This window comes from Bufo bufo, chromosome 8 (genome assembly GCF_905171765.1).
Source record: "Bufo bufo chromosome 8, aBufBuf1.1, whole genome shotgun sequence".
NCBI classification, from domain to species: domain Eukaryota; kingdom Metazoa; phylum Chordata; class Amphibia; order Anura; family Bufonidae; genus Bufo; species Bufo bufo.
Window position 1 is genome coordinate 22,025,540 of NC_053396.1, and position 11,718 is coordinate 22,037,257.

At 45.5% G+C, this 11,718-nt stretch overlaps 1 protein-coding gene across 1 annotated transcript; it reads left to right on the top strand.

Annotated features, from left to right (window-relative positions):
* The first annotated feature begins 491 nt into the window (after positions 1 to 491).
* SLC10A3 (solute carrier family 10 member 3) lies at positions 492 to 3,086 on the top strand. Its single transcript, XM_040442044.1, has one exon. It carries the CDS (start codon positions 1,078 to 1,080, stop codon positions 2,458 to 2,460), a length of 1,383 nt encoding a protein of 460 aa, XP_040297978.1. The 5' UTR covers positions 492 to 1,077; the 3' UTR covers positions 2,461 to 3,086.
* Positions 3,087 to 11,718: the final 8,632 nt, after the last annotated feature.

The following is an 11,718-nucleotide window of genomic DNA, read 5'->3' on the forward strand; positions in this document are numbered from 1 at the left end:
CCCCAGTATATAATCCCACACAGCAGCCCCCCCCCCAGTATATAATCCCACACAGCGGCCCCCCTCCCCAGTATATAATCCCACACAGCGGCCCCCCTCCCCAGTATATAATCCCACACAGCAGCCCCCCCCCTCCCCAGTATATAATCCCACACAGAATCCCCCGCTGTATACAGTTCTCTTCGCTTCCACCTCTCTAGCACTGTCTGTCAGACTCTCTCCCCTCTCAGTGTTACAGACGCTGCTGAGCAGCCATGCCTGACCTTCCTACTCTGCAAACAGTCGGCAAGTGCCTGCCTGTGATAGCAGAGCGCGCCAGATGCCGACGCACGTGACCTAGGGATGTCACGTGATATTGTGACGTCAGGAGGTCCTCCTTACCAAGTATAGTATTTACTTTTACCGCCGTGCACCGCTCCCTGGCGCGCGCGGAATCCGGAAGCAAAGCAGGGAGGGAGCAGCAGGGGGGGCGTGGCACTCGGTGGTCACGTGATAACCAGGAAAGGCGATCAGCCTGCTCAGCCTGTGATCGCTACGTAGTGACTGTCTGGGAAGTGATTGTGCAAGTCTATGGAGCCGAGCCGGGATTGCCCTGTCCTATGGAGGGGACCCTACAGGACCTAGCCCTGGCTGTAGCAGGGAGTCACCCGCTGCTCTTAAAGGGAAGGTCCATATATCTGAGAAGAAGCTGAGAGGGAGTGTTCAATATCGTGAGACCCTGGTGACAGCACCGAGGAGGATTATACAGTGCGAGGAGATCCTGCAAGCCATGAAAGGTAAACCACCAAGGGGTATCTAAAGAGACATTTATGGAGATCCCCTTGTAGACCCCCTGAAACCTGTACACTTTGGTTGGTAACTAGAGTCTCCTTGCTTCAGTATACCTATCCACGCCTGACAACTGACACTATTAAGGAACTCTTAAAGGGATCTATACAATTACTTCCCTGAGGATCATCTTATGGACACCTCACAGTAGTGGTGAAGGTGGCACATGAGTATTGGATAAGGTGCCGAGACATACATGTCCCAAAAGGGGCACCATAGTGGTGGTGAGGACTGAGACTGCCATGCACAATGCAGTATTCCCTGTTTCTGATGTTTGGTTACTTCCTGTCCATCTCCACGTCCAAGCCCGTGACTGAGACTAAACCATTAACAGATCATCAGTGGAGCGCCGGCAAGCATTTGACCTTAAACATACCTGGCACTCCCTCCTCCGCGTCCTTATCGCCCTCTCCGCCAGGTTATCTTCAGATTGGAGATGGGTGTTGCCTACAGTTTGACTTTCCAGAACATAGTAAAGGTGTCATTGTGATCAGTGTGGGATCTGCCACCCTCGCCTCCGAGCTCAGCGTACATTCCCTGGACACGTCGGTCTTAAAGGTCCTTAACGTGAGTCGTGCCCCCGAGGGTTTGCCGGATAAGTTCCTGGCTCATATCTGGTCAGAGATGCCTGGAACTGCTCACCTCCACCTGAGACTGAAGCTTCTTGAATCTGTACTTGAAGAACGAGATGACTTCTCCATCCATGTGGTTGCCAATCCCGAAACTCAGGAAAATGGAGGGTTTGCCGCCAGTCACTTCTCCGAAAGCCCTCTCCTCTACGCACTTCTGCCCCTTCTCTTCATCAACAAATGTGCCTTTGGATGTAAAGTAGACCTTGAGATCCTGAAAAGCCTAATCAAGCGCCCCTACCCTGTCCTACTCGGCATTGTGGGCCAATTTGTTCTGATGCCTCTTTATGCCTATCTCCTCTCCTTGGTCTTTGGACTCTCTCAGCCCTTGGCCTTAGGACTGGTGGTGACCTGCTCCTCTCCTGGCGGTGGCGGCGGGTACTTGTACAGTCTCCTGCTGGGTGGAGACATTACTGTGGCAATATCAATGACATTGGTGTCCACCTTAGCGGCTGTGGGCTTGATGCCGCTTTCCTCCTCCCTCTATGGACATTTCTTGGGAGTCCACCAGACGTTGCACATTCCTTTTCTAAAGATTTTCGCCACGTTGCTCTTCATAGCTGTACCAATTTCGACAGGAATGGTGATAAAATGGCGTTTTCCTCAAGTGTCCAAGCTTCTTCTCCTAGTGATAAAGCCTTTCAGTGTTGTGCTGATGGTAGGAGGTCTGTTCATGGCCTATCAGATGGGCTCCTCCCTGCTAAGTAAAGTGCTCCCCATACTGGTTGTAGCGGGGGTCACTGTGCCGTTGGTAGGACTTGTGACCGGATACTTACTGGCATACTTGTTGCGTCTACCCATTGCCCAGCGTCGGACAGTCAGCATTGAGGTCGGGGTGCAGAACAGTCTTCTGGCCTTGGCTGTTCTTCAGCTTTCGTTTCCCCGGGCTGAGGCAGACCTCTCTTCTCAGGCACCTTTCTTGGTGGCCCTAAGTGGCACCTCAGAAATGTTACTACTGGTTCTCTTACACTTTGCCTACAGAAAGCTAAAGGACAATACCTGAGGTGCCAAATCCTGGAAGTGGGTCCTACAAAAATGTTTACATGCTGCAAGTTTTCATTTTTTATATATTCATCTTAGTTTTTTTTTCCACCTGTCACCATATACCTGTGGTCCAACGTTTCCAGCAATGAAGCAGGGTGTTGTAAATCTTCCTTTTACTTTAAGACATTCCATTTAATTAAGGGTATTCCTATCTCCGGGGGCCCCCGCCACCGACTTCATCCCGCCTTGGTACTGAGGCCAGAGGTGGTCGGAGCTACAGAAACAGCCGCGCGGGCTCCGATACTACTTGACTGTGCCCGGCCAGATATCTCCATAGCTCCGACCACCTCTGGCCATGGCAGCGAGGTCGGAGAGGGGCCCATACTGAGACTGGAACACCTTATAACAAGTCTTCAATGTCTTCTCCATTTTAGGTGCCTACCACCATATAATCTTGTGTTAATTAACCCTTCACGGTCTTAGTTTGCCATTCCACCATCATCCTCAAAAGCCAAAGTTTTGTGTTCAGTCTGCTTCATGCACTGAGGGGGAAGATGGCTATTTTTTATATAATGTTTTGTAATGTATGCAGGGTACGATTTAAGGCAATGTTTTTCCTAGTATACGAAAATTAAATAGAAGTTGAATCCATAATGTCTTGTGTGAATATGTGACGTGTGGCCAATGGTATCCAACTGGTGCATAGGCCATGGTTTTCCCATGATTGGGTGGCTACCATGTAAATACTGTAGACTATGAGGAAGATTTGTGAAACTGACTAAAAGAAAATCTTCCTGTTGCCCATAGCAACCAGCCACAAAGCAGCCTTCATTTTACCACAGCAATTTAAAACAAAATCTGTCTCTTGCCCATAGCAACCAATCACAGAGCAGCTTTTGGTTTACCTCAGCAGTTTCACAGACTTCTCTTCTTATTACAACCAGTCACTGCACAGCTTTCATTGTATCTCAGCAGTCTGCCTATTGCCTGTAGCAACCAATCACAGCACAGCTTTCAGTTTACCACAGCATTTTCACAGAAATCTTTCTATAGCAACCAGTCACAGCAGTTTTAAAGAAAGTCTGCCTATTGCCCCTAGCAACCAATCACAGGACAGGTTTCAGTTTACCTCAGCAGTCTTTGTTGCCCATAGCAACCAGTCATAACACAGAATATAAAATGGAGACTGTGCTGTGCCCTTCTCTGATATACGTAATGACTATGGACTCTGAGGTTTCATGTCAGATATAGGCAAACTACAGCCTATTTACAGAGGATAACGGCTCACGCACACGACCGTGGATTTTTTGTGCGCATCTTTTGCAAACGTTGCAGATAGTGCACCGTGTGCTGTCCGTGTCCGTTCCGCAGCCCCGCAAAAAAAAAAAAAAAAAACGGACATGTCCTATTGTCTGTATTGCTGGCAAGGATAGGACGTTCCGTTACGCAAAATGAAGAACACACGCGGCCGGTATCCGTGGTTTGCGGACCGCAAAAATGGCAACGGCCGTGTGCATGAGCCCTCACTCTTCTAGATTCTTCAAACAGAAAATGGCTACCGTTTCTTATCGGTACACATTGTGCTTGATTTGCTCACCCGATTCACTTACGCTTTACGGAAATTGCCGATATTTCATAAATTTTTGATCTGACCTCCCTAGTCCTCGGCGCTATGGCCGCGTTGAGTCCACATTATCTGGCTCTTAATGTTATCAAGGTCATAAACGCTTATTATTGATCTGATCTTCTCCCTCCCATTCACCAGCTGCTAGGACGTTAATGGAGAACCATTAGCATCGCTAGTGTCATCCCTGGCCTAATTAGTCTGTATAGAAAAGTATTTTGTCTTTTGCCTGAAATTTAAAGGGCTATTCCATCCATCTCGGACATTAAGGGTTCGGCTACGTGGCAATTTTGGCATGCGACAGCTGTCGTGCGACCAAGGATCGCAGTGTAGCGGGGCTGCCATAGGAATGCAGGGGCCCCCCAGAGCGGATGGCTTGGGGGACACATGGGGACATGGGCACTTTCCTGTCAGGTGGTTTTAATATTCTGGCTGTTTCAGTATTTCTGTGTAGTTGCTTTCTCCCCCCCCCCCCCTTCTATGTTGACAGGTCTTACCTGGTTTTATCCGGATCCAGCTGGTCCTGCAGGTGCCCCCCAGAGCGGATAGCTTGGGGGACACATGGGGACATGGGCACTTTTCCTGTCAGGTGGTTTTAATGTTCTGGCAGTTTCAGTGTTGCTGTGTGGTTGCTGTTTTCTCCCCCCCCTCTTATTTTGACAGGTCTTACCTGGTTTTATTGACAGCTGTCAGATGGCGAGAAGATGATTGGCCAGGGCTCAAGCGGCGGGAAAATCTCATCAGCTGATTGGAGGAGCTGTCCTGTAGCTTGGATCGCTGTAAGAATAAAAGACGGGACATCGCTATCAGCTGCTGCAGTGTTAAGAAGATCCGGACCTGAGCCCCGCTCTCCCTCCCCTTTTTCCGTCGTGTTGCTTATTAGGGGGAAAAAGTCATCCAGCTATGCTGTTTGGACTTGTTTATCATTGGGTAAAAGTCACCCAGCTAATGCTGGGTGGGCTTGGTTGTCATTGGTCTTATTGGTCTATTAATTGACCTTGGTTCATGGTTTTATTAACCACTTGCCATCCGGGCCATTTGCCCCCTTCCTGACCAGGCCAAATTTTGCAAAACTGACATATCTCACTTTATGTGGTAATAACTTTGGAACGCCTTTATTTATCCAAGTCATTCAGAGATTGTTTTCTCGTGACACATTGTACTTCATGATAGTCATAAATTTGAGTCAAAATATTTCACCTTTTATTTATGAAACAATCCCAAATTTACCCAAAAATTTGAAAAATTCGCAATTTTCTAAATTTCAATTTCTCTGCTTTTAAAACAGAAAGTGATACCTCATAAAATATTTATTATTTAACATTCCCCATATGTCTACTTTATGTTGGCATCATTTTGGAAATGTCATTTTATTTTTTTAGGACGTTAGAAGGCTTAGAAGTTTAGAAGCAATTCTTCAAATTTTTAAGAAAATTGCCAAAACCCACTTTTTAAGGACCAGTTCAGGTATGAAGTCACTTTGTGGGGCCTACATAGTGGATACCCCCATAAATGACCCCATTGTAGAAACTACACCCTCAAGGTATTCAAAACCGATTTTACAAACTTTGTTAACCCTTTAGGCGTTCCACAAGAATTAAAGGAAAATGGAGATCAAATTTTTAAATTTCACTTTTTTGGCAGATTTTCCATTTTAATCAATTTTTTTCTTTAACACATTGATGGTTAACAGCCAAACAAAACTCAATAATTATTACCCAGATTCTGCGGTTTACAGAAACACCCCACATGTGGTCATAAACTGCTGTATGGGCACACGGCAGGGCGCAGAAGAAAAGGAACTCCACATGGTTTTTAGATGCCATGTCCCATTTGAAGCCCCCTGATGCACCCTTACAGTAGAAACTCCCAAGAAGTGACCCCATTTTGGAAACTAGGGGATAAGGTGCCAGTTTTATTAGTACTATTTTTGGGTACATATGATTTTTTGATCATTCATTATAACACTTTATGGGGCAAGGTGACCAAAAAATTGGTTGTTTTAGCACAGTTTCTATTTATTTATTTTTACAGCGTTCACCTGAGGGGTTCAGTCAAGTGACATTTTTATAGAGCAGATTGTTACGGACGTGGCGATACCTAATATGTATACTTTTTCTCATTTATTAAAGTTTTACACAATAATAGCATTTTTGAAACAAAAAAATTATGTTTTAATGTGTCCATGTTCTGAGAGCTATAGTTTTTTTATTTTTTGAGAGATTTTCTTATGTAGGGGCTCATTTTTTGCGGGATGAGGTGACGGTTTTATTGGTACTATTTTGTGGGACATATGCATTTTTGATCACTTGGTGTTGCACCTTTTGTGATGCAAGGTGACAAAAATTGCTTGTTTTGACACAGTTTTTTTTTTTTTTTTTTTACGGTGTTCACCCGAGGGGTTAGGTCATGTGATATTTTTATAGAGCTGGTTTTTACGGACGCGGCAATACCTAATATGTATACTTTTTTTTTTTTTTTTTTTTTTTTTTTTTTCTATTTTTAATTATTTTTTTTTATTCCTTACTTGGGAACTTTTTTTTTTTTTACATGTGAAACTTTATTTTATTTTATTTTTTCAACCCTTTATTTTTTTTATTTTTTTTTACACTTTTCGTCCCCCATAAGGTCATACAAGACCTCTGGGGGACATTTGCTTCACTTTTTCTTTTTTTTTTCACAGTTGATTTCTCCTGTAACTGGGGCTGACATAGTAGTCCCAGTTACAGGACAAATGCACCCCTATAGAGGCTGTACAGCAGCAATCCAGCGCTGTACAGCCTCACAGCAGGGCTGATCGAGGTCTCTGAGAGACCTCACACAGCCCCTGCACTCTCCGTTCACCGCGGTCACATGACCGCCGGGCCGGAACAGGAAGCGCACAGCGCTTCCTTCTCTGCAGACACAGCGCTCGGTGAGCGCTGTGTCTGCAGCGATCGTGAAGGCAGGGACACCTGGGAACTGTCCCTGCCTTGTCTTAGGGTTGCCCTGCTGTCACTGACAGCGGGCAACCCGATCAGCAGCTGCACGATTAGCGTGCAGCTGCTATTTCTGACAGGACGTTCTAAAACGTGCTGTCAGAAATAGACGTCCACCCATAGGACGTTTATAGTCTATGGGCGGACGTGAAGCGGTTAAAGATTCACTGGTTCATTACATTTAAGTTACCCCATAATAAAGCAACATGGCCTATTTTATCCAACTAAGTGTTTGGTGTCTTATTTACTGGTTATAGTTATGGTTGGTCATTATGTGTCCTATGTCCTCCATGCCAGATGTGTTGGATGTTGACAGCTGTCAGATGTCAAGAAGATGATTGGCCAGATGTACAGCGGCGGGAAAATCCTCATCAGCTGATTGGAGAAGCAGTCCTGTGGCTTAAATCCCTGTGGAAATAAAAGACGGGACATCGCTATCAGCTGCTGCAGTGTTAAGAAGAATCTGACCTGAGCACAGGATAGAAGACCTTCTACAGCAGCTGATTAGAAGAGCTGAAGTGGCCGGCGGAGAAGAGTGGCTGCGGCACTGCTTAGCCCAGCCTCAATTTACGGCGCCGTCGGCTGTAGAGGAGGAGCGGCGCAGAGAGATCGACGCTGTTCCAGAGGCTGCACCCGACAGTGATGGACTGGTGGAGGCGGAGTTCCCAGCGCTACCTCACAAAAGAGCTAAGCGTTCAAAGCGCATGGGTTCTCCGCCTCCTAGGTCTGTTTGTAGGCGGGCCCATAGTAGTGACAGTCGGGTCAGGAGCCGCGCGTCATCTCCTGCTGCCCAGCATCGTAATCAGAAGCGGCCAGCTCTGTACAAGGCTTTTTGCAACGATCCCAATGCAGCAGCTCAAGGGGACATTTCTTTGGATCCTGACAGCGCACCAGCGCCGACCGGATCGCATCAAGATCAAGATGTCCTATGGGTCAGCAGCTTACCTGGCAGTTTGGAAGAACGCCCATCCACACAGCATGTCGTCTATCCACAGGTTTCAGGAGGCTTCCCAGGCAAGATGAAGCTGAAGATCTCTCAGTCCGCAGTTCCTGGACAGGAGGCTCCACCTAGGGATGAGATACAGAAATTACAGTCAATGCCTGATGTGTTTAATAACCAAAAGTTTGTTTCAGGTCTGTTTTCTCTTTTTGCAGATTTTCTGCAGAAAGAGAATGTTAGCACGCCATCTGGAGTTTGGGTTAACCAGCCAGTGGCGTCCTGTGCAAGCGTTCTTCAGTCAAATGCCAATGTTCCAAATTTAGATAAAGGTTTAGGGGTATCTGAAGCCTGCGTTAAGGAGGCATTACCTTGCGAGGTGTCTCCGTTAGGCTATCACTTACCTCTAAATGTGAAAGAAAGGATATGGCGCATGGAATTTATTGATCTTATGTCTCTATTGCCATCAAGTAAGGAGCAGGTTGTTACTGATGGGAAAGAAGATAAATCAGATGAGGCTAAGAAGCGTAGTGTGCCGCGGTCATTTAATAATTGGCTGCAGGCCTTCTGTATCTATGTGTCTGTCCTGGGTGAGAAGTTTCCAAGCAAGTGTTGTGGACTTTTCCAGCACTTGGAAGCTTATAGAAACTTTGGAGGGATGGCCTGGTTTAGCTATGATGAGAATTTTAGGCAGAAATTGGCCATCCATCCTGCATTGAAGTGGGGTATAAAGGACATTGGGCTATGGATCAATTTAATGCTGCCTCAGCGCACGAGCAGGCTCCTTCTCAGACGTTGAAGAAAGGAGTCTGTTTCGCCTTTAATGAGAGCACTTGCAAGTGGTTGACAAACTGTAGGTACAAGGACGAGTGTTCCTTTTGCGGTGGCACACACCCAATGTCCAAGTGTTTTAAAAGGGAACAGGGAACAACTTTCAAAAAGCCTCGACGCCAGTGAGGCTGGAAATAATGCTCCCGTAGTTAAAGGAATAGCTAGATTAATTTTTGTTGGTTTTTCTGAAGGTTTTCCGGTTCCTGAATTTAAAGGGGAAGGTTGTTTAATGGTTAAGAATTTAAAGTCGGTTGAGATGTTCCCTGATGTGGTGCGTGGTAAAATTGCAAAAGAATTAGCTAGTGGGAGAATTGTGGGTCCATTTAAAATGTGCACCTTTTGTAAATTTCAGGATATCACCTTTGGGCGTAGTTCCAAAGAAGGAAGTTGGTGAATTTAGGTTGATCCACCACTTAATGATGAGATTTCTAAGGAAGAAGCTTCTGTTGAATACGCCTCTTTTGACCAGGCAGTGGACTTATTGAAGACATTCGGTCAGGGTGCTATGTTAGAACTCTCTAAGCTCTTGTGGATCTTGGGCAGACAGTAGAAGACAGGTAGTCTCCCCTGTGTGCCCAAGATGAAGTTCCGTTCCTGCTCAGACAAGATCTTCTCTCCCTGTCAGGTTTAATTTTTCTCAGGAATGTGGTCTGGAATGTGGCCATGTCATGGCCAATTTCACTCTTCGGGAATTTTTTGGACTTGTTTTTTAACCACTACAGGATTGCGTCTTTGCGGCGGCCCTGTTATTCCGAGTGGACGCGCTGGCGCGTCACCTCGCAAGACGTGAGATTTCCTGTGACCGCGCGCGCGCACACAGGAACTGCAGGTAATCGAGTGGATCTGCAGCCTGCCAGCGGCGATCATTCGCTGGCAGGCTGTAGATCCGATTTTTTTTTTTTTTTTTTTTTTTTTTTTTTTTTTTTTTAGCCCCTTAAAGGTATACTAGACGCTGTTTTGATAACAGCGTCTAATATACCTGCTACCTGGTCCTCTGGTGGTCCCTTTTGCTTGGATCGACCACCAGAGGACACAGGCAGCTCTGTAAAGTAGCACCAAACACTACTACACTACACCCCCCCCCTGTCACTTATTAACCCCTGATCACCCCATATAGACTCACTGATCACCCCCCTGTCATTGATCACCCCCCTGTAAGGCTCCATTCAGACGTCTGTATGTGTTTTGCGGACCCACGGATCCGCAAAACACTGACACCGCGGATCCGCCAAACACGGACACCGGCAATGTGCTTTCCGCATTTTGCAGATACGCACATTGCCAGAACTATATAGAAAATGCCTTTTCTTGTCCGCAATAGCGGACAAGAATAGGACACGTTCTATAGGCTCTACAAAAAACGCAGTGTTCGCCCGATCAGGCCTGATCTTGTGCGCACACTTACGTTCAGTCCGCCCCACCGCAGTGACAGAATTATTTTTTTTCTGATCACTGCAAAAACACCGTAAAATCGCTTCGGCGCTATAAAAAGATCACTTTTGTGGGGCATGGCGAGTTCATAGAAGGTTGTTTTTTTTTTGTCACAAGTTAGCGGAAATTGTTTTTTTTTTTTTCTTACAAAGTCTCATATTCCACTAACTTGTGACAAAAAAGAAAAACTCACATGAACTCGCCATACCCCTCACGGAATCCAAATGCGTAAAATTATTTAGACATTTATATTCCACACTTCTTCTCACGCTTTAGGGCCCCTAAAATTCCAGGGCAGTATAAATACCCCATAAGTGACCCCATTTCGGAAAGAAGACACCCCAAGGTATTCGCTGAGAGGCATATTGAGTCCATGAAAGATTGAACTTTTTGTCACAAGTTAGCGGAAAGGGAGACTTTGTGAGAAAAAAACAAAAAAAAAATATTTCTGCTAACTTGTGCCAAAAAAAAAAAAAATTCTATGAACTCGCCATGCCCCTCATGGAATACCTTGGGGTTTCTTCTTTCCAAAATGGGGTCACATGTGGGGTATTTATACTGCCCTAGCATTTTAGGGACCCTAAAGCGTGAGAAGAAGTCTGGAATCCAAATGTCTAAAAATGCCCTCCTAAAAGGAATTTGGGCCCCTTTGCGCACCTAGGCTGCAAAAAAGTGTCACACATGTGGTATCGCTGTACTCAGGAGAAGTTGGGCAATGTGTTTTGGGGTGTCATTATACATATACCCATGCTGGGTGAGAGAAATATATCGGTCAAATGCCAACTTTGTATAAGAAAATGGAAAAAGATGTCTTTTAGAGAGATATTTCTCTCACCCAGCATGGGTATATGTAAAAAGACACCCCAAAACACATTGCCCAACTTCTCCTGAGTACGGCGATACCACATGTGTGACACTTTTTTGCAGCCTAGGTGGGCAAAGGGGCCCACATTCCAAAGAGCACCTTTAGGATTTCACAGGGCATTTTTTACACATTTTGATTTCCAACTACTTCCCACGCATTAGGGCCCCTAAAATGCCAGGGCAGTATAACTACCCCACAAGTGACCCCATTTTGGAAAAAAGACACCCCAAGGTATTTCGTGATGGGCATAGTGAGTTCATGGAAGTTTTTATTTTTTGTCACAAGTTAGTGGAATATGAGACTTTGTAAGGAAAAAAATAATAATTTAATAAATCATCATTTTCCGCTAACTTGTGACAAAAAATAAAAAGTTCTATGAACTCACTATGCCCATCAGCGAATAACTTAGGGTGTCTACTTTCCGAAATGGGGTCATTTGTGGGGTTTTTCTACTGTCTGGCCATTGTAGAACCTCAGGAAACATGACAGGTGCTCAGAAAGTCAGAGCTGCTTCAAAAAGCGGAAATTCACATTTTTGTACCATAGTTTGTAAACGCTATAACTTTTACCGAAACCATTTTTTTTTTTTACCCAAACATTTTTTTTCAATC